General features: G+C 39.0%; 2 protein-coding genes across 2 annotated transcripts; both read right to left on the bottom strand.

Moving 5' to 3' along the window:
- Positions 1–2744: 2744 nt before the first annotated feature.
- LOC120411749 (ATPase family AAA domain-containing protein 2-like) lies at positions 2745–8134 on the bottom strand. The gene is made up of 4 exons (XM_039569657.1): positions 7780–8134; positions 6955–7079; positions 4790–4918; positions 2745–3344 (listed from the first exon to the last, which is right to left on the bottom strand). Exons 1-4 carry the CDS (start codon positions 8132–8134, stop codon positions 3306–3308), a joined length of 648 nt encoding a protein of 215 aa, XP_039425591.1. The 3' UTR covers positions 2745–3305.
- A 333-nt stretch (positions 8135–8467) lies between these two features.
- LOC104692918 (ATPase family AAA domain-containing protein 2-like) lies at positions 8468–22511 on the bottom strand. Its single transcript, XM_039569665.1, is given in 16 exon segments — positions 8468–8667; positions 8751–8873; positions 9274–9433; positions 11309–11505; positions 11653–11788; positions 13026–13211; positions 14649–14829; positions 15294–15399; positions 16026–16340; positions 16772–16862; positions 18063–18222; positions 18568–18656; positions 19300–19474; positions 20712–20827; positions 21014–21219; positions 22478–22511. Coding segments are annotated over 16 exon segments (2475 nt in total).
- Between the last annotated feature and the right edge of the window lie 1345 nt (positions 22512–23856).

Below are 23856 nucleotides of genomic sequence, written 5' to 3' on the forward strand. Positions count from 1 at the left end.
GAAAAGGCAGAATGGGAACATATATTTTGGATAACACCCTGCTCCTAATCAGGTCCCAGGAAATTAGACTCATTTTCTCTTTTACTTTCTCTAGTTAATTAATCAGAAAAATTTTCCCTTCCCACTGATCAGAGTTTCATAAGGAAATCTGTCCTCTTGGAAGCACCAATATCCACAAAGGGGCCATGTGCTTTGGCAGAGACCTCCAGACTTCCCAAAGAGGCTGTTGAAATACAGAAATGTTGGGTTTAGACCTCACCATGGGAATTCCCCAGCACTCACATGGCCTGTGAATGTAACAAGGGAGTCACTGCTTCAGCCTTGCCACTTTTGTAAACTCCAAACTGTTCGAAACCACAGCAGATGCATGCCCAGAGGATCAAGGAAAGACAGAACATGGTTGCAGAACTACAGCTATTTTCTATTGCAGACCTGCCTCACCCATGTATTTTTGCCTTCTCAGAAATTTACTGCATCTAATTGCTTCTGTATGATTGGCTCAAGAACAACAGTCATAAATCTGTGAAAGGTCTACATGGTATTATCCTTGCATAATCTTGGCATACTCATAAGTAAAATCCTTCACCAAATGGAAAGTTACTGCCAGTAATTTCTAGACAGATGTGATTCTCCAAAATCTGTTCTTTTAGTCAGTATTCTACCAGAAGTCTGGTCTGTCCTGTATTTCTATGTATGATGAATAATTTCAGTAATATTATTTTAAAAGAAATTCTGAGTTCTGTTACTTTGATTTTTCCATCATTCTATATCTCATAACTATTACCATTGACTAATATGAAAAGGTATATTATGGCAGAGCAGCATTTTAGGTGATTACATGTATATCAAGAGTATTAAACAATCTCCTTCACCTTTGTTCCAAAGTAACTGCATATAATACTACATGACCTCTATTATAACTAAATGTATGTTTCATGGTTGTGAAAATTTTAATATATCTCATTCTAAAGTCTACTGGTTCAATTTGTCTGATGGCTCAGCACTGCTAGAAAGATTTTAAAAAAAAAAAAAAGGACTTGTGCTGTAACACTTTGGAGGAATTACAGTCTGTGAGCCAAGAAGCGGCTCTGTCATGCAACAAAAGACTGTAATACAACACACCTGAAAAAGCTCAGCTTTGAAAGTGTGCCTTTTAGGCAGAAAAGACACCTAAAGGGCTAAACTGGACTAACACTGCAAAAACTTCAGTAAGGGGCCTTGGTGTTTTCAATCCATGCCTTCTTTTTTCCACCTTCCTAGCTTCTCTGATAAGTATTTTTTAATAAGATTCTTTATTCTAATTGAGGCAAGATGAAACAAGAAGACCATTCATGCAGAGATGTAAAAGGAAAGGAAGCCTTCAGAATGAGGAAGGGAAACCACTGCAATTTGAAGTGTTTGTGGGGGAAAAAAAACCAATGGAGAATGTCTGGGGGGGACTGAAACTCCTGAGGTACTAGAATGTATTCCAAAACACATTTGCAGCAATAGTGCAAAATAGTGATTGAGGTAAACAGTAGTAGGAAATGACATTGGATCTCAGCATATTTTCCAAGACATATATATAAAAAATGTACTTAATCTAACACTGTTTCAGACCAAAAACTTTATAGTCTGTTATGCCTGCTAAAGAAGCTCTGCATTCCAGAAGGGAGTTCTGTCAGGCCCATTTAAAGTCAAGTTCAGACTACGCATGTGCTATACTCATGTCCTTCATTTCCCCTTATCTATTTCCTTTTAAAGTCCGGAAAAGAATTGTAAAAAAGTGAGTTTATGCAATGTTAATAGTTAATACTCACTTGATAAGCATGCAAAAGCTTTATCCTCAGTAGGCAAATGCAGAGAGAGCACCTGTATACACCATATCTATACATATATATACACAGCTGGCCACACACTTCATGGAATGGTTTGGGTTGGAAAGGACCTTAAAGTTCATCTACTTCCAACACCCCTGTGCTGGCCACCTGCAAGGCAATTGTGTGGTCCCATCCTGCCCACACCTGCACCAGCTGCTGTTGGTAAGGGCTACTGGGGGACAAGGATGGGGCAGGTGAGTGCTCCCCTCACCCTTGTGAGGTGACAGGACAGCCAGAGTCACAAGCAGGAGTGGAATCTTCTGCCAGCCTGTGCCACAGCTGGGAGGCTGATCTCAGTCCTGGCCTCTCACAGAATCACAGAATATTCTGTCTTGGAAGGGACTCACAAGGATCATCAAGTCCAACTCCTGGCCTTGCACAAGACAGCCCCAAGAACCCCACCACGTGCATGAGAGTGTTGTCCAAACTCTTCTTGAACTCTGTCAGGCTTGGTGCTGTGACCACTTCCCTGGGAGCCTGTTCCGGTGCCCAACAACTCTCTGTGCGAAGAACCTTTTTCTGATATCCAACCTAAGCCTCCCCTGGCACAGCTTCAGGCCATTCCCTCAGGTTCTGTCACTGGTCACAACAGAGAAGAGATCAGTGTCTGCCCCTCCTCTTCCCCTCACAAGGAAGTTGTGGACTGTGCTGAGGTCTCCCCTCAGCCTCCTCTTCTCCAGGCTGAACAGACCAAGTGACCTCAGCTGCTCCTCATACTGCCTTCCCTCAAGGCCTTTCACCATTTTTGTTGCCCACCTTTGGACACTCTCTAATAGCTTAATGAATTCCTTATCTTGAGGATCCCAAAACTGCACAGAATACATAAGGTGAGGCTGCCCCAGAGCAGAGCAGGACAATCCCCTCCTTTGCCCGGCTGGTGATGCTGTGCCTGATGCATCCCAGGACACGCTTGGCCCTCCTGGCTGCCAGGGCGCTGCTGACTCATGTTCAACCACCAACCATCAAGCAGGACCCCCAGGTGCCTTTCTTTGGCACTGTTTTCCAGCATCTCATTCCCCAGTCTGTACACACAAATAGGGTTGCTGCGTCCAAGGTGCAGAACCCAGAACCTCCCAGCTCACTTCTCTTCACTAGAAATTAGAGGAAGAAGTTAAAGGAAAAAAAAAATCCGTTTCCATGTCTTACAGTGACAAAAATGTTTGGAAGCTTTGTGACAATGTCAGGAGTCAGAATCAGTACCCTCTAGAAGAATTTCATGCTGTTTCCATGGAAAGAAAACGTTGTCTTGAAACACGCTCTTTCACCCAGTGCGCAAGGGGATGATCCACAGACAGAGTGGAGGTTATGTCTGGTTTCCTTCATATGGTAAAAGATGTTTCCCTCTTCCATTCTTTGTTCTATAGTTGCTGCAATTACTGAGACATTAAACATAATTTTTCCATTTGGGAGCAGTACATGAACATTAGAATATACTGAAGTCCAGTATCACAGATAACTTAACGTTGCAATTTCTTTCTTCATTGCCTAATAAGAAAAAAAGAAAAATTAGGAGTCACAGTGTGAATGCAAGCTAGAGAACCCTATTTGCTTCTTCATCAAAAGAATCAAGTCTGTTCATACATACAAATGTTAGTAATGTTTAGCCAATACATGTGCTACCATCATCACATCTTTCTAGACCCATTAGCTTCATTAGGCACCCAAAATACAGAGTAGGCTAGAGAGACTGGAGGAATCTGTTTTATGGGACTATGGATCTTTATCAATGACGGTTTCAACAACGAGAAAAGAAGCAGCTCCCAAAGAGCCATAACTAAAAGCTGGAACTGTTCTTTTCTGCACTCTGATTAAGTACTTGTTAAAGTCTCTCTCTTCATACAGCAGAGGTTGCTCCTGAACAACTCATATGGGTACTTTGAAGAGGAAATATTTTTTGGTCAAGGTAGAAGTAGAAAACAAACAAAAAAATCAAGTCTAGTCACAAAAGCTCGCAAGCACTGAGATAACATGAACAGGTCCCTTTTCATGTTAAACCACATCATTATGCTAGATGAGAGAAGGGTGCATTTTTCAGGAATGGCCTGCACAATTATAACAGAGTCTGTTCCAACTCTTTATTAGCTGTGGAAGAAGAGATTGAGATGACCAGGGCCAAAGACAAGAGGCTTGCTCTTTTTTTTAAGGCAGACTGAGAGGCATGAAGAATTTTATCTATTCTTAGGCACAAGCATCTGAAAGACAAATGGATTCAAGGATACTGAAGCTGAAGATTGAATATCCAACCTATCTAAATGAACTCAGTACTGGGAATGCCCAACTGGGACCATGAGTGCCTGTGGAAGATTTCTGCCCAGTTCTGACAACTAAGAAATCCTCTCTTAGAGGCAGAGATTAAGAAAATTTGACTCATTAGCATCAAACTGTCATAGGCAGAAAACTCCCCATTTGTCAAATTAAAGACATTTGGGCCATGCTAGTTAAAAAGAAAGTCTGGTGAGACTAGACGAAGTCTCGAGTTCTTGTTATGTTTCATACTTCATTTCTTTTCAAGAATGGAATGACTACTGTACAAGCATTACCATGTGTGCCTGCCTGCAAGGGGAGAAAGAGGAAGTGACACACAGAGAAAAGCACCCTTCTTTCACAGCCTCCCACCCCTGAAAGGCTTCTGGAGAAGCCTTTATTGACAGAGTGAGGTTAACTGGTTTGAGAGCCTGAGTGGGTTGATCCATTGTCTTCAAGTCTTTTCCTGTTGAAACTGCCAACAACTATGCCACATACAGCAATGGTTTTGCAATATGGATAAATGTCCTCCAGACTGAAATGAAAATCTTGTGAAACAGGCAACTAAGCAGTAAAGAGTGATGCCAAATAAGTGTGATGTTCACAGGGCACACGTACATATGCATAACACACATACACACGTATAATAGCATGTGACAGAAAGGGCTACAAGACAAAAAATTTACCTTCACTAATTCAGTTTTGTCATCATCTTCCCGATGTCGGTAAATGCACTGGCTAAGAAGAGCATATAGTCTTTCCATGCGAGATATACTGACATTCTCAGTTGCCACAATGACCAAATCCAGCACTTGCTGAAGCAAAAAAATGGAAATTAGAGTTTAGAATAGCACAAGATACATCCTACTTTCTTACATTGTTATATAAAGGCAGCACTTCAGAAAACTGATTAGATTTCTGACAAGATTTAATTGGAGGAAGCAAATTAATATTCCATATGTCAAAGAAAAGGCTTACATTTCAGCCAGTTCTTTCTTATCACTATATAACATCAGGGATCATAACTGCCAATCAACTGCTTCTAGAATAGCGGGGAATGACACAATCCACCTTGTCAAAGAGTAGCTGCCACAGGAAAGTCATGGTTGCACTTCGTTAGAAATGCAATACGAGGCCCTGGAAAATGTGTTCTTGGAAACAAGGCTACAGATCTTACATATAGAGCTGTGCCAGATGGAAACAAAAGCATACTTAGGTGCTCACCTCTACCCATTAGCTGAATCTGTACTGTGACTAACATCAGTCAGCTCCTACCTTGCAACTCAAGAGTGGATTAACTACCAGAGTTGTCTGTAGGAAACTACCAATATCTCACACAGTTCCTTGTGTTACCAAAGATGTGAACGTGGTAATCTCTGGGAAAGCAACACCAACAAGCTAGCAGCAGCAGTGCTGGGGCTGTTCAGCAGCTGTGTGTTGTGGGAGGCTGTTAAGATGTAGCTCAAGAGAGCAGCTACACCAAACAAAAATATTACTGCCTCACAACTGCTTGCCACCAGACTCGTCCTCCCTCAGATCAGCTACCACAAGATTTGAGTTCTATACCTAATATCAAGCAAATAAGTGAACACACATACAAAAGAAACCCCCAAGAGAACAAACAAACAAAATCAATCAACCAAAAACCCCATACAAAACCAAGCAGCTCTATTTTGGCTCTCTGGTACAAGCAGTGACTTCCAGTGACACCCATGTTAAGGAAACAAGTCTAAAAGACGTGTTTCATGACTGTAGCTGTCTCCTCACAGCTGAAACACATATGAGCAGAAACATTTGTAAGGGCTCTACCCTACCATTCCTCCAGTCAGTAGGCAATAACTTCAGATTACATGCCACTAGCACCCTGATTCTAGAAAAACCTACGTGGCTTCTTTAAATACACAAGCTGACCTGAACAACACAACCCCCTGAGGTTTGTTTCCTTAGGAAGCCATCTTGGAAAGTTAATTTAACCTCTACAGTTGAGGTCAACACTTAAAAGTGTGATAGAAATTGTGCTGGCAAGCCCCTTCACCAAAGGGGATTTCTCTCTGGTTACATTCTCCTCACACAAGGGAAACAACCAAGTAATACTCCCTTTCTCATCATGGCAGGTAAACAGCAGCATCCTCTCCTTTGACCAACCTCCAGGACTTCAACCTAGCAATTTCCTGATTTTTTCTCATGGCTACATCCCCTGAAAGGCAGGTCCTTCTTCTACCCTCTCCAGTTCCTGCAAAGGAACCTCTTTTCCCCCCTGCAGCCTAAGCCCATGTTTGATCCTTTCCCCAACTACACCCTAGGAAAACAACTTCTATCCTACAGGGGACTGGAAAAACCATGTAACACTGTAATTGTATGGATGCAAAATTCTAGCACTGAATTTTGAAAGCCTTTGAGAAAAGCAGATATTAATATTTTATCCAGGATGATCTTTAGGTCAACCTTCTAATTTCAGGTTTAAAGTCATCACTGATAAAAATCAAAGTCCTTTTCCAGTTTGTAATTAATGAAAACATGTGAACAGCAAACCAAAACACCCATCGCTCCAGTCCATCATAAAAACTGCTAACCTACGGTAGTAGCAGGTTGTCAGTAACTTATTTTAAAATTTAACAAGCCCTTTTACACTGAAAATTAGGAAGAGAACACAGTCTCCTAAAATTCAGTTCAGCAAAAGCAGCCATCTATACCAGCTGTGGAAACACCAGTCATTACAGGCTGAATTATTTCACAAGCTATGTACCCCTCTCATGAATTGGCATTGGTTAAAAACTGACTTAGTTTACAACCATACAGGTAGCAAGAAAATGTCCTACTTCAGTATTAACAAAATTGAAATTAGACTTACTCTGAGCTCAGAGTAATCCACAGACACTCCCTGTGTGTGAATTTTCTTTGCTTTCCCATCACATACTTCAGGTTGCTCATCCGCCTGAGAATGTCCCACATAAGTTTTATGATGTACCCGTGAATCTGGAATTACACACATTTAAGTCATGATTTCTTTATCTGGACTACAGTATCAGTGAAGCATCCTGTATCTGGAAAACAGTAGCCCTCTGCAATAACAGAGGCAGAACTGTTGCCAATTTTTTTACCGAGAAATGCTTGACTTCTATCCTTCTAGTGCTTCTCCATAAAAACTAGAAACTCAGACATGAAAGAAAGCCCTAGATAAAAAAGGCTGGGTAAAACTAATAAAAAATATTCATGCTGCCACTATAGCACTGCACAGTAAACCTGAAGTTAAAAAAACCAAACACAGTGAAAAAACAAAGTGTTTTAGGTTCAGAAACACACCTACACATCCTATATTCCAAACATTAGGACATAATTCTTCTATTCCATAGAGGTCTCTGGGTCCACACTACTTAAAGTACAGCAGTACAGTTTACACTTAGGCTACTTATTACTGGGAAGATACTTGTACAATTAGATACCATTTGAAAAACAAACTGCAGACTCAAAAAATCCCAGCCACTACAGAAAACCATGACTTCAGCCAACATAACTAGAGGAGCAGCATCATTATGCAAGGAACACTGTATGTTGATTTGAGAGAGACACAAAAGAAGTAACAGAATGAAATTCAAGAAGGCTAAAACCTAATAAATAGTGTAACCCTGCTCAAGAACAAAAAGGAGCTAAATTACCTCTTTGACCTTTAACTTACCATTTGAACTTCCATCTTCAGAAGTTCTGCCTATTTGGCAATCCAGCATTTCACTCTCCTCTCTTAGGTCTAAACATTCAGGAAGCCTGGCACTCTTTTTTTCAGTAGGGGATTCAGCCACAAGGGTCAGTCTCTCACTTTCATTTTCTGTCCCATTTTTCTGTTGTCCTTGGAGTACATTTTCATGTTCTTCCATAGGACTATCTTCGGAGGATGCAAACTGAACATTCTCCCTCTTTGCTGCAATACTTGAAGAGCATTCCTTTATTTTGCATTTTCTTTTTGACTTATCTACAGAAAGATACAAAAAAATGTAATCCAAAACAGTTCTTTCTTCAAAACACAGCAGCAGCATCTTGCAAGGAAAATAACTACAGAAGCTTCAGTACCATCTCCCTACATGTGTCTAGAGAAAGGGTTGCAAGTTAATGAGATCGGTTCTCTATTAGATATATTATAGGCAGGGAAGGGGAAAACACTGTTTCATGTAACTGAAAACTAGCTGAGCCGTTCAAAAGAGCCACAGACAATGTTTTGGACTTAAGAGGCAGGTGCCATTAAATGTCAGTTGGGCCATCAAGGCCAGGCTCTTCCAATGTCAAGCAGCCACTGCACTTCAACTTCATAAGCACATTGAATGAATGACCTCAGGATTTACTCCACATTTTGAAGCAGCATAATGAAATATTTAATGCCTCTGGCATGAAGAACCAAGGATCACAGGAACCTGGCCACAGGAACACAGAAGGTAGAGAAGTGACTTTGGCACCTTCTCCAAGAAAGTCTGAATAAAATGAAACTTGCCATTAGAGCAGGGGGTACTGGCATTCACAGGCACTGTGGGCATCTTCCATTTTTCATTACACTTTGGGTCTTCTTTCTTACACCCTGCGGAGCAAAGAATTGTGTCTTGTGTGGCTGGTTACAAAGCACGAGACAAGTCTTAAAATCCTCAGCATCAAAAAACATACCTCTTTCTTTACGAGATTCCTTAATTTTTTGGCAGCGTTGCTCAAAATCTTCATTCATTTCATGCCTCACTATGGAATATGCAGTATCACTCAAAGTACAAGCTTTGTGCCTCAGGAGGGGATCTGAAATTTTACAGTCAGAACTGAGAATTTTCTACCAGTCAATGAAAGTCTTTATTTTGGTTACTTAGAATGATTTTTCTTTTTTCATAGGCAGGTTCTGAAAGGTTATCTCAGTCAGTATTTTCAGCATGAAAACAGAAAAGTTAATTATTTAAGAAAAAGTACTAGTTACCAATCAACACATCTGCTACAATTCCATACCCAAACAATATATCTAATGCTAAAACATTTACAATCTAGCAAGAAATGCTCTCTGGGGTTGTTTAAATTATCTAATGGGGTTGTTTAAAATTATCTGATCCCACATCTACTGTGGGATTACTAAATTTCCGCAGACAAAATTTATCAATTTACACATCTGAAATTTTTTCCGAATTAGGGATAAAAAATACACCCTTACCTCCAGGCCCTTTTTTTGGGTTGTACTCTAAAGCATTACTACAGATTAGATCGATGTCCTTTAGAAAATCTCTTGCAGTTAGGTACTGGTGCATGTCAATCTTGGACAGAACTGTCGAGAGGTCCATGGGCTGTTTAACAGTGTCCCTGCAATTGGTTGCCTACAAATTAAAGACACATGCTCAGAGATTTAAGCTACAAAAATTAATTATTTTCATAAAGTCAAATAAAGGACTTCTGAAGAGTCCCAGATATTTATAACACACTCAAATATGCAGAAAATAACCAGATAGTTTCTTGAAAATTGGAAAGGTATTTCAGGTGTCTTTGAAGAGACAGACCAGGAGAGGGGGAAAATAGAAGCAGGGTGGTCAGAAGCATGTGTGGAGCAGAGAAAGGAACTGGCTGGATTCATTTCACTTCCTTTCAGAAAACCACAGCAGAGAAGCCTTTCTCAGTAGTCACCTTAGATTCTCTTTGTTGTTGGCAGCAAGAAAAAATCTGCAGGATTTGCACCTTTGAAGCACCTGTCCTAAGCATCTAGTCTCCAATGAGATAACTGGACCCAGAGATGCTGATTTCTTTACTCAAAGCATAAAAGGAGCCTAATGACTAGTTTAGATAAGGACATCTATGTGTTTATAGGTTATTCACATCTTGGAAACTACAAGGAAAGGAAAAGACAAGTCAGTGGATGCTCAAGGGAATGGGACTTTGCTGAAATGCAAAGCTATCTTAAAACAACTGACTTTGAAGTACATGCCCCTGTCTTAGACTTATTCAACAATTTTAATGGGAAGTGCATGGGAGCAAGAAAAACCCATGCAGCCCTTATGGTTGATTATGTACTAAGGAAAGCTACAGATGAAACTGAGAATGGCATCTGAAAATTTATTTGACAAACTGCTGCTTCTACTCCTGTTCTCACAGAACATATTGACAGTTAATCAAAGAGCTTCAGACTTTATTAGAACAGCCCTACAGGTACTGTTTATAAATATAGAGAAAGTGATCTCTCTGCTTTTTAGTGCTGTAACACACTGTTCCAGTTTGGCCAAATTTAGAAATACATCCTCTGAGAGAAGGCACAACCACCCCTCCCCCACCAGGTTCAGGAAAAATAAATTTTCCTCGAAGGAAAGTGAAGGAGATAAAACTATTTATTTAACAAACACACGAGAAAGGAAAATAATACTAAATAATAAAATCTTTTGCTGTGAAGGAAAAACCTGGGAAAGTGTTAGAGTCCTCCCTTTGGTCTCCTCAGAGCTGGGGCTTGGCCCAGGGCCAGGCCCTCTGTGCCCGGTGGAAAGTCCTCCTGATGTGTTCTGATGTTAAAGCAATCAAGCAGTCCAGTAGAAAAGGGAGAAAATCCGAAATTCCAGGGAAGGAAAAATTCAACTCTCAGTCTCTCTCTGGAGAAAAAGCAGCTGAACCCCTGGCCAAAAAAAACCTGTCCTGGGAGCAGCAAGCCGGGTGCTTCCTCCCTCTCCTGCCACAGCTGGGAAACAAATTGCTATCTGTGTGTGACCTTGAACAAGATGCAAACTGCTTTGAAAAAGTTTTGCTCAGTTTTTTCCTTCCCCCTCTCAGACTCAGTTTAGAGGCATAGAAAGGCACAGAAATTAATTTCTGGGCATAGGCAGCGATATGGGATACACATCATAAGGTCACCCCAAGACACACGCCAATGTATCCAAACATTTTCATGGGCAAATTGTGTTGGCATTTGGTGTAACTGGCACTTGGACTAGATCATCCTTGTAGATCCCTTCTAACTGAAATACGCTAAAGGTTTAAAGACATTTTAGAAAGAACATAGGACTTTCAGTGAATACTCAAATAATAAGCATTTGAGAGCCTCAAGGAGTCAAGTAAAAGCAAAATTCAGTTCCTTCTTCTTGGAAAATCAGAATAGTACATTCCTAACACCAAAGATAAACCTTCCTAGAAAGAGCACACAAACAGCAAGACACGTAAACACAGAGGAATTATGAATACACACAGTTATAATAGTATTATAAGTCAATACTAACCTCCTCTGGGTCAATGGGCTTTGTAAATGATTTGAAACGTTTGTCAATGACAAGTCTTTGTGCCACATCTCTTAAGTAAATCCTAAGTTCACGCAATGTATCCTCTTCCTGCTCTTCCACCTGTCTTATTTCTTCCTCTGTCAGCTTTCGAGGCTTGGGTGGTGGAGCTACAGGCACTACTTCCAAAGGCTGGCAAGCTTAAATGAATCAGAAAATTGTTAATTGATAGAACTCATATACAAGCACATGAAAAATGATCGATAGTAAATTATCACCACAGTGAATACTGCATTATCTGTTAACCTAGAGTTAGAAAAGTTTTATATGCAGAATATCCTCCTCACTTGTGTTGTTTTTTAATGCAGGAGGTTGAGCAGCTTGCTTCATAACTAAGTCCTCAAAAAAATGTCTTCTTTCAGCACAGGTAGGACACAGGATTCTGAAAACTTCTTCATATTCATCATTGAACAATGTTTTTATCTAAAGTATGAAGAGAAAAGATACTTCAGTTATACAAGGCCATGCAAACTTCTTATATTCTGTTCCAAAAGAGCTGAGTATCTCTCTGAATTAAACTGAATACTTATCTGAATAAGACTATCGATGAAAAGGTACCTTCTTGGCCTTAAAAGACTAGGTTTTTATAGCATGGCAATTTAAAATGCCTTCTCCAAGGATCACCTTCTAGATTTTGAGCTAGGAAGCTAGGAAGAAACTGTATGATAAACAACTGAGAAAGGGGTGATTGGGGATTCACCATCCTCAAGGCTGCTTATTTTGCATTTACATGCCTTGCTGGCCTTTGGCTTGAATCTTCATGGCAGCTACAGAGGGAAAACGGCAAGGCTCGGAGGACAAGTGCTGGCTTTTTAGTAAGGTGTTTGGGCTTTCTCTAATTTTATTTTTAATTAATTTAAATGAGGTGTCTCAATTTGAATACTTCCAAGCTGTATTCCATTTTTCTATATCTACTACCAAAAGGTATGGAAGGGATTTCAATCCTTATTTTAGAAGGCACTTATTAACAGTATAAAAACTTCTGTTACCGAGACAAAATAATCAGAGCAGCACATTCACATTTTGAACACCTTCCTTGAATGCACAGTCTCACGTCTACAAAGCTCAGCATGTCCTCTTGAAGAATTTTGTTAAAGAATGCACCTAAACATTTATTTCCAAGTTGCTTAAACAGAAACTGGAACTTAGCTTTCTAATTTGTTGAGTTTTCACCCAGATGAAGGAAGTAATTGAAATTCTAAAAAAATAATTTAAATTTGAAATCACATTCCATCAATAACAGTGTAATCTCTGTACTTTTTCAGCAAAAAATATCTCTGACTTTTCAGTAAAAATGTTTTCAGAAAAACAGTCTTTTTCCTAGCAACCTTTCAAGTACCATAGTCTTCACTAAGGACACACCTAACCATCTTTAAGCCACTAAAACCATTGCCTGAAGCAAGTCCATACATCTGTCTAATAAGCTTGAGTGTGTGAGAAGGGATAAAAAGTTGGGTCAAAGTCAATCTCTACTCAGAAAACACTTTAGGCAAATGCTTCCAGCATTGTTTTGTCTAAGCAAGTTTTAAGGGACTGGGTTTGGATGCCTGAGTAATTAATAGGAATCTGCTTAGGAGCCACACGTAACACTAATGCTTCAGGGCGTTATAAATTAACAAGAAATTGAGTAACAAAGGAAATAAAGTATCAACTGAAATACCTCTTCTGGGAGATCTCTCAGTTGTACATTAGATGTTGCGAGGAGTAAAACTGGAGTAAACCTTGGGATGCTCTGCAGTAGTGTTGTAAAAACAGACCTCAGTGTAGGTCCAACAGTCTCCCACCATGAAGGGATTTGTGGGACATAAATGATACTTGGTGCTGTTCTTTGAGCTTCTCGCATCAGCTGGTAAAATGAAGCTTGGATAAGAAAACTACATCATGTAGAACAGGCTACTAAATAACTATGTATCAGTCAAACTATCTTACGAAATAAGAGGCATGAAGGCAAGACATCAAGACAAATTGATAAATGACTCCTTAACAATCATGTAAAATTTTCACTTTGACTCTAATATAGGCATTTCTATGCAGACAGAAACAGACCTGAATCTCTGCTGATTTCAAAACTACTTAGGTATATGATAACTCCTAAAGAGCCTAAGAACTCAGCCAATGTAGTGGTGTGCCTGAAAAAAACCCAAAGCTAACACTTCAGCAAGATGTATTTGCCTGGAAAAATCACCACACAACTGCAGCTACACCATTTTCAGTTCGGAGGGGGGACACACCCTATTCAGACTGGAATAGAGTCTGAACAAACAAAGGCCTATGTGAAAAGATGAGGGCTAACACAGCACAAGAAGCCTGGCTATAGTTCATAACTTCAATCACATTTTATAAGAGGTGACCAGTCCTTAGACTGTCTTAAGAGCTAAATCACTCACAGCCTCTCATTACCAAAGGACCCATCAGACCAGACGGCTTTGGAAAACCACAAGCCACTGCCTACAGATGGCACCTCAATCACAGAAGACAACATGCATCTACGGGATGAGGGAAGTGGAACAGTCCTTTCGCGCGACAAATTTCTCCATGGACCATTTCAGATTAACTGCTCCTCCTATGTGACAAATGAGTATCCAGTCACATAATGTGTTTCTCCTAACTTGTACAGATCTCAAATGCTGCTACTAGAGATCAAAATATTTTAATACGGTGATGCCAAAAAACAAAGTGGATTTACTGCCCAAAAGTAAAAAAGCAAAAAAGCACTAAGCTGCTTATATTTCCTTTTCCTAGTAAATGAAAACTCAACACTGTACAAATCTAAGTATTCCATGAATTTTAATGCTTTTGCTGCATGTACTGCAGCAGTAGAAGCTGCATGTGTATAGGAAAAAAAACCAAACAAGAAAATTCTTTTTCTTAAAACCTTGGCTGCCCTACAAATATAATTGAAAAAAAGGCTACAGAATGTGCATTGACATGCCGTCAGGTTGGTGCAGAGCCATCTACTGGTAGCACAGAGTCTTAAAAAGCAACAAACAACTTTCTAAATTCCACGTGAGACCAGCAGGATTTTTTGCCACAAAGAGGGGTTTATAAGCAGCACTTCCCATCTTCCTGAGCTACCAGTAACATTCTCCCTGTTACATTTCAAATGGAAACCATGGCCATGTATAAAATCCTTACTTGGTATCATTCCATCAGAAAAGTGAATTTTCAGACAGAAGTAAACAAAACAGCACATTTAAATCAGGCCACTTATATTGACAATGAATTTTGCTTACTTCATTAGTTTATACACTAATCCTACGAGACTAACAAGAGAAAAAGCTACCTGTACACACGTTTCATCTGGTGACGTGCTAGCAAACAAAGTTGGTGTGTCCAGTGTATAAACTGGAAACTTTTCCAGGGAATGTATTACTGCAGCTGCCAAATCAGAAGCTTGCCCAGATCCTGGCTCTTCAATTAGTAAGAACCGTGGCCTGTAAGATGTTGGCTGGTCACGAGGATTTCTACAGCAATAAGAAGAAAAGTTTAAAATGAGTGATGAATATGAAAACAGACAGTAAAGTTTTTTCCTATTTTTTTTTTTTTGTAAATATTCTCCCTGTTCCATAAAATAATAAGCTGGTCTGTGAACAGAAGACTATCAAAGCCTACTTTCTCACAAACTCTGCCTCTGCTAAGAAATCCTGCCAGTCCCCAGCATGTCCGCTACTCTTTTGGCTGGGTTAAGTAACAGCTCTTAAATGCCACAGTGGGCCTGTCCAGCCAAATACCCACACAACAGTTCAGTTTGATGGGTCAGGGTACTCAGTTAGAGCAGTAGTAACTAGTTGTAGCTTCACACTTACATCTGGCAAATACTGACCACCCCTCACACACACTCTCAACTCCTTCATCTAGCATCCCTCACACCAAAACAGTTTACAGACCAGCCATCTTACAAATGGAACCACACCAGGGACAAACGTACCTGCTAAAAGTGCAGAATTCTGCCTTTTTGCAATCAGGTGTTTTATGAGTTGGCTTCTCTTCAGAGATTGATGCTGATTCCTCATCAGTCTCAATCACATAATTTCCTAAAATAGGATTTAAAGAGAAGAGAGCTTTGTTAACTTTCTTGTATGGTCCATATCTCTCTCTTACATTAATACACATTCAAAATTGGTGCTGGAAAACACTTCTCTTGTATTTCATCATTTGAATGCTATTTTCTGAAGAGTTCATTCTGCCACAAATCAAAGGAGATTGCACAAGTCTCTACAAAGCTGTCCTATGTCCCATGATTTGCATTGGGTACTATCTCTGTTAACAAAAACTTGTGTGTTTTTCTCCTAAGAATAAAGATGATTAGAAACAACTTATGTAGTTCCCGGACACCTGAAAAACATTTCTCCTGCTTTAAGCATTTATTTGAAAAGAGGTGCTAATAATGTAAAACTTAGATTCCTCTCCACAAGTGATAAATGTGATTGTTAGCTACTGTCAGTAACTGTGTGTACTGTCAGTAACTGGGTGCTCCAGCAAAGAACACATAGTTCTCAGCTGCTTTTGCGAGTCACTCGCAGCTCCCACCCTGCACTGTGCACACACAAAGTACAAAACTGTGCTGCCAGTACAGCTGAGAGGTTTGTGTTTGTTGATTGCACAAATCACAAGCTTTTGCTTTGGCAGATTTTTAACCAAGGGAATGTAGACGTTATACCTTTCTGTTGGTCCTTCTTTAGTGCAAGCTCGGCATGGGGGAACACGCTTTGCAAGGTTTGTAAAATCCTTTCCAGTGTGTTTTTTAACAGTGGCTTTGAAATAGCTGATAGCGCTTGCCCAGGGGAAGGCACAACCCTCCGTGAAGCTGGAACAGTCTTCTGCATGGCCATGGAAAAATCATTTGCTTTTATTTTAATTGAATCCATGTTTATCTGCAGTCTCTCTCTGCTTTCATATAGCTGAGGATAGCGATGCCGCAGAGCACAGAGACCGGTTTCGGCACATAAGGCTTTAATATCGGCACCACAGTATCCTAATAACCAAAACAAGAATCAAATGTTATGCCAGTCTCAGACAAAACAGAATTCAAGGCCAATATTTCTAAAGTGCAACACTGAAAGACTTTTTATTCTGCCAAAAATTACCAGGCTAAGAGAGAATTTAAAGAGTTACTGTGCTGCAGAAAATCTCTATTATGTGGCTCAAAGCCTGATATCCTGCACTTAGGCAGCAGCCTGCTGGTCAAAACTTTGTTCCTGGGAAAGATGTTCCAAACCCATTCAGTGTTCTGAGAGACAAAAAGAAAATTGAAAGCAGCACCTAACTTTGCTCCCAAGGCATGCCAACTTCTCCTCACTGCCTCTCTCTGCAGCAAGGTACAAGAGCTCGAGTACTGCCTGATACAAGCTCAGGTTCCCTAGGGCTCAAGTCCCATGCAGTAACCCACACTGTTTTCAAACTCACCAACACATTCTTCAGCCAGCTCTTCAAGTAAGTTGTCCGACGGCTTCGGGTTCCAGTCTCGTGTATGAATTTTGAAAATTTCTTTTCTTGCCTGAAAACAGTTGCATTTCAGTTTGCCCTAAGTTTTCTCTTACAAGAACAATGACAACACAAACCCACAAAACCCCTTATACCAATAAAAATACTTTTCTTATCAGCTAAACCTTTTAGTATTTTAAAGGTCAGTTATTAATATGCTGTCTGCTACTTCAAGCAGGAAATTCAATAATTCTAAACTTGTTACATTAAACTCTTGCTGGGGGCTGCAGTCAAGTAAAAGGCATTTACATCTTCTATAAAAGTCAGTTTTCACAAGTGTGAGACATAAAGATTCTGAAGAAAAAATCATGGTAAAATTCTTATCTACAAATGGAGATTTTTTTGTCAAAGAAAATTCTCTCCAATTTAGAAAAATTTCATGAAGTATTTCTTGGTACACAGATTAATTATGGCAGATTTCTGGAATTCTACCACATTAGGGAATCATGTATTAGATCTTTTTAATGGCACCTCATCTCCTGTTCCTGAGAGCAGATGAAAACTGGAGAAAAATATTTGTGCTAAATGCATTGTTTAGTGCACTTTTACTAGCTTTCAACCCAACAAGCCTTTTATCCTTTTTCCAAGAAGTGCTAAGAAATATCAGAGATAGCCAGAGAGAAAATACAACAAGAAGTCTCCAGTTTTGCATGCAATGTCCCCCCTTCAATATTTTTTAGTTGCTATATATCCATTTTTATACTGCTTAACTATTGCCATTGAACTAAATGCTTCCCAAGCCCTGCACCTGTGCTGTGTCCTTCAAAACTTTGTCCAAGTCCCTGTCAATAACTTCCAGTGAGATCCCAACATACTTAATTCGCTCCAGCACCAGCCTTGATCAAAGTTTTTGCTACCAAGGCGGAATTCTCTCACCCTTTCTTTCACTTTCAAGATGCTATAGGAATAGTTTATAACTAATTAATACACTCATTCTTTCTTAAACATTTCAGTCACTGTCAGCATCCCCTTTTCTCCACCAGTCACAGAGAAACCAAAACTAACTAGAGAACTAACTACTTGTTCAAATCACCCTAATCATAGATACCCAGGGCCAGGTCTGCAATGTAATGTCTCCAGATATCCCTCTTGTGTCCAAGCTGTACACTATGGATGGAGACTTGCACTGCCGCACAATGCTGCCTCATTCCAGGGCTTTGTTATAAAGATGGACTTTGGCACATAAGCACTACGGTTGAGTGGAAGTTCTGACCTCTTTGTTTGGCAAACTGAAGCGGAATTCTCGTTCAAAGCGCCCAGGTCTTCGTAAAGCAGGATCTATAGAATCCAGTCTGTTGGTGGCTCCTATGACCACAACCTCTCCTCTGCTGGCTAAGCCATCCATAAGTGCCAGAAGTGTCCCCACCACAGAGCTAACAGAAAAATATGATTTTCATTCACCAGCTTAGTAAATTTTCTTCAGTTACACATAACCTTGTCCAGTGATCACTCAAAAAGGACAAGTTTTTATTTATGAGATGCTGTTAGCAAAAGACTCATTTTAAGTCATAAAATACAGATAAGGTAACACAGGCCTTGTGTCGATATCAAGCTCGGCAAATCATTTTCAATTACTGTCTAAAATTCATCTGAGATTCTTTTGCATGGAATTACTAATTTTCAGTAAAAATGAATGTGTCACTTGAAGTTAAATAAATTGCCATCTTTTTTTTCATAAAGATCAAGCAGCTTCTATGTAGATACAAAACATGTCCTACCTATGAATTTGGTCTTATTTATTGGACCGTACAGGAGCAAGAGCATCAATCTCGTCAAAGAAAATAATTGAAGGTCGCATCTGGTAGGCCTACAATGAAAACACAGGAATATTGACATCAGGGAAACAGCCCTATTTGAAAGGGAAAATGCATGAAAAACATCATGGTTGGAAAGGCATGAACTAGATTTTTCAGACTCTGCTAATTGAGCTAACAGAGTAAAGTGGCATGAGTAACTGAAGACAGCAGCCTATGTCAACCCACAGAGACTGGGTGACAAGAAAAAAACTGTACCAATAGTTTTAACATCTATCTGGCAACCACAAGAACAGAGACAGGATTTAACTCAGTTACAGGTTCTGGAAGCAACCCTCTGTTACCAATTTAAATGACCATGCTTTCAGCCTGCATCTCTTTTCCCTGTGATCTTAAGCCACCACCTCTTGCTTCTTGAAACATTTTTTGTGACTTTTTGGGAGGTTGTTCGGTTTGTTGTTTTGTGGGAGGGAGGAGGGTGGTAGCGGTGGTGCTTCGCAGGATTTTCTTATTTCCTTTACTAATCTTTCCCAATACACTTCAAGATTTCAAGCCCCTAAAACTCAACTGACAAAGGAAACAGTGGCAATCCTGTTTCAGTGGAAGGAGCTGACAAAAGAAAAAAGAGTGAGTTCTTGTTGACCACAGAAAATTATTTCCAGTTCAGACAGAACACATGGCACATTTCAACCTTACCTGCTCAAATAATAAACGAAGCTGTCGTTCAGATTCTCCTATCCATTTACTCAAGCACTCAGCACCTTTTCTCATAAAAAAGGTTACTCTCATGTCACCCTGACTGCATTCATTAGCAAGTGCACAAGCAAGCAGTGTCTTTCCAGTCCCTGGTGGACCACAGAATAGACAGCCTCTGCAATTTAAAAAAAAAATAAATTAAAAAAAAAACTCACATAAGAAAAAATCACCATGGAAAAGCACCTATTACAAACCCCATCCTTAAAACACACAACTCTGCTCTCCTAAACAAAACACCTCATGGATAAGATAGCAGTAACAGCTGAAGTGTGAGAAAAGTCAGAAGCGTTCCTACACAGTTCTACAAGGCAGCAAACAAAATCAGTAAAGAGGATGATGCAGAAATACAAAACCTTGATAAAAGCTTGCAGCATCCCAAAAGGACACTTTCAAAACTTGTGACAATCCAGCAAGCGTGGCTGGAGCCATACAAGAACAAACTTTCAAATCAGAATCTGAGACTAGGCTAACTTAGGAATCACCAGTTCATTTTTCAATGATGCACACATATTCATTCTTGTTTTCACATAAGGCAAGATTTTATAGTAAAACACTTAATTCTGCCTTAATAAGCTTTGGGTTACTAGAATTCCCTTTGCTGGTGATAAAGGAAGAAGTATGCTAAAGCTGGAAAGATATTCTGCATTTCTGCACTTACATAAACTAGAAAAGCCAATACACTGCTTCTTCAAAAAAGAATTTCAGTGGTAAAGAAGCAAAGCACAGAAATATTTTCTATTTTGAAATACTTTTAAAGTCACTGAAGGCAAAGAATTCTAGATCCTAGTTCAGTATGCCATGACTGAGTTTCATTGAGCAAGAATATATAAAGCTAACAATCAAATCACTGATTATTTTTTGTAACACAGAAGCCACTTAGCTGTGTAAAAAGAGGACGGATTCTTATTTTAGCTCAAGCACAACAAACACTGCAGTTTCTAGTTGCATGTCCTATCAGTTGTAAAACTGATACTTGAGAACTTGAAAAAAAAGAAAGTTGGTGGCAGAGACAAGTGGATTTCTGCTAAACAAACATTTGACTACCAGTAGAAAGTACTTCCTGCTTACAAACTAATTAAGCCCACTTACATATAGAGCTTTAAAGAAAATATCCCCAACTCCACATTTGAAAAGCAAACCACTTTGAAAGGATAGTCTCACCACAAAGTAAATCTCTGGACCTACATATATACTAAATTCTATCAATTTTTTTTAAAATTACATTTTACTACTGTTTAAAAAAAAATCAACACTGCTGAGAATTTTGAAGCACAAAAACATATTGATGACGCAGTTGAATTCTCCTGAAAATAGGTAAATTATAACTTAGAGTTTTAAACAGTGTCTGTTACCTTGGAGGTTCAATTTTCAATCTCTCAAAGATTTCGGGATAAAGCAATGGGAAAATGACCATCTCCTTTAAAGATGAAATGTGGTCAGAAAGACCACCCACACCATCAAATTGTACCTAAAGATGAAGCCAACAGAACACATTTTATATGTTACAGAAAGCTGCAACCTCGATAAGGTTCCATGAGAAGCTGGATTGCTTGAGAGAAAACCATAAACCAAGGGAGTTGTAGATGGCCCATTACTGGAAGCTTTCATAAATACTGCAAATGTCTCACTGCCACAATGAACCAAAACCACTTACTGAACCATCTATTTGCATTTGCTCCACACCAGCCAAACTTCCTCCCATTTTCATGGTATCTTTGTCAACTCCCGTTAAGGCACCTTTCTGAAAGCTGACCAGAAGAGATCTGACTTGAATTAAGGAGGAAAAAAAGGTACTCTCTAACTTACAATGCAGATAGAAGAATTTTGATTTTATAATGATGGCAAGTGAATGCAGAAGACCTTATAAATTAGCATGAATTTCCTAAATAATTAAATATTCATTCCAACTTTATACATTTAATGGCTATGAATCAATAAAGGAAAATGGTCGCTCCAGACATTAAATTGAGTTAATTCTTTTAACAACTCTTAGCACTTATGAATATCCATGCCAGTCAACACAGCACATATAGGAATGCAAGCTTAGAACAATTATTCCGTATGTGGAGACCATGGACTAACCTTGATTAGTATGATGGAAGAATTCCTCCCCTTCCCAAACACACTGACATCTTTCAAATAGTTCTAGCTTTTACCTTCAAAAAGTTACATTCCAGGAGAACACTTATATCAATGGGGATTAATATTATAAAGGCTGCCCACCTCTCCTGGATTTTCCTGAGGACTTTGGAATGTGTGTGCCAGAAGATGCACATCTGAAAGACGTCAGGCTGAAAGCTCGTTTGTTAGACTGTTATTCACTTAATATTTCTAGAGCATTTGTTAAGTAATAAAACCTATTTCCCTGACTTATAACATTTTCTCTTGTAATGGTTTTCTTTCTGAAAAAACAATGGTAAAGCACAGAAGCAGTAAAATTTTACATCAAGGAAATACACCAAAGTGTGTATCTGTACCTTTCCTCCCATTCCCACCTAGAAATCAAATTTCTTATTAAAAGTCAATTCTAAAAATCCAGTTTTAGAGACTCCATTTACAGTTGTCAATACCAACAGGTATGATTAAATATTGCCACAATTTAGAAAGGGTACAAGATGAAGATGGCAACACTTCACAGTTAGGCATATGCAAAGTGTTCCCAGGCAGATTACTCCCTCCCCTCTTCTCCAATTTCATTAACCTCCTTAAATTTCTCTTCTTCCTCTGCATTTCAAAATCCTCATCATCATCAGAAGAGAAAAGGGAATCACTGCTGAAGACTCCATATCTCTGTCTGCAAACATTCAAACAAGTAAAAAATTAAAATGCACCCTAAGTAATACCAAAATTTAAGTTAATGCTATCTCAGAGTTTACTTTGAAATCTAGTAAGTTTTCAGATCATTGGAATTTTCATCAGATTTCAAAGTACATTATGTGATTTTCCTTGTGACAGCAGTTATTTGATTTTTCTTAGGAAGGTAAAATGTTTCACTAGTGTGCAAAGAAATTTCTTAATCAAGTTACTCCTTTTGTCCAGTCTCTCTCTTAGACACACAAATCAAGTTTCACTTAGCATTATGCAGCCACTCTGTGAAATATCAACATTTTACACTTACTTAAAAATTTGACTTCAAAATCCTTTCCTTCCATAATAGTCTGCTTTCAAGGATGCAAAACAAAGTGTTCCTATCTAGCAAGGGAAGGCACTCTCCATGCTCTGTTTATATGATCTGACACCCCTTTGTCATTATTAATCCAATTCATAAATTAGATTTTCATTTAACATTTTTCTGGTTTAAGGATAGCTTCATACAGAAACATGAACTGATTCCAAAGAGACATCAGAATCAGTGTTTGAGTGATTAAAAAAAAATCCATTAAAACTCCATACAGGCTCTCCCTCTAATTAAACTGTCTTTGGTTTTAGGAAAATAATTTTCATCTCTCGAGATTAAATAGTCTAAAGTTTTCAGAGGGAGATCCTGGCTTTAGTTCCAGAACAAATAAATTTCAGTTACACAATCTCAGCCACAACCCTCATCATCACCCCATCAGTGACCATAAATACTGCATTTTCAAATAAAATATGAAGGCTAGTAAAAAGAATGGCCTCCCCACCAGTGTTTGTTTTCTTTATATTCTCAGACTACGACAATAATAATCATACTATTTATCTGTAGTTACCACCAGTTCAAAACCCCTTGAAAGCATTATTGAGCCATGTGACAGCACTATTGAGAAAGAACTATCACTTAGCCATACACAAACCTTTTATTCCCTTGGCATGAATCTCTCTCTGAGACAGATGAAGATGGGACTGAAGAATCTGTCTCACAATTTCTAGGTTCTGTTGAAAGCAAAGGATTTAGAATAATGTCACAAACAAATATAAGATAAAGTGGGATAGTCAAAGAGGCAGAAAACAGGATGTGTATCACCCATCTCTAAGTTCAGGGGAAGTTTCAAGGCAGGTGGGGGTTGATCAGTGCACAGTAGAAGTGAAAAAACACACCCCTGATTTTTAAGGAGAACTGTAAAACACATGAGTAAGATTATGAAGTCTCATTAATTACTATTCTTTCAAGATAGGTCATTTTTTTACTGGAAAACAGTAAGGATCCCAAATAGGAAAAAAATAGAATGTGCATGGGGTACAGACATTTAAGAATGGCAGAATGAAGGTAAGAAATTTAAAGTTGAGTGCATGTATTTCCATTAAAAAAACTTGCATCCACGCAAGAAATTAGCTCTTAAGAAAAACCCTGCCTATAACCTACTTTCCAGTGTATCTTGATAGCACTCAACAAAGCAAAGCTTTTTTCCTTTTGCTTCGCTTCCTTATGATGAAATTACTGCACAGAACATTAAGCTCTTTAAGTACTGTTGCAAATAATGATATATTCAAAGTGTGCTGTATGACAGGTATTCCCTCCTCTCCATAGATTTTTATCATGCACACGTTTTGCAAAAACACTGGGGTTTAAGACTTCTTTGT

The sequence above is a fragment of the Corvus cornix genome, chromosome 2, assembly GCF_000738735.6.
Source record: "Corvus cornix cornix isolate S_Up_H32 chromosome 2, ASM73873v5, whole genome shotgun sequence".
Lineage (NCBI taxonomy): Eukaryota > Metazoa > Chordata > Aves > Passeriformes > Corvidae > Corvus > Corvus cornix.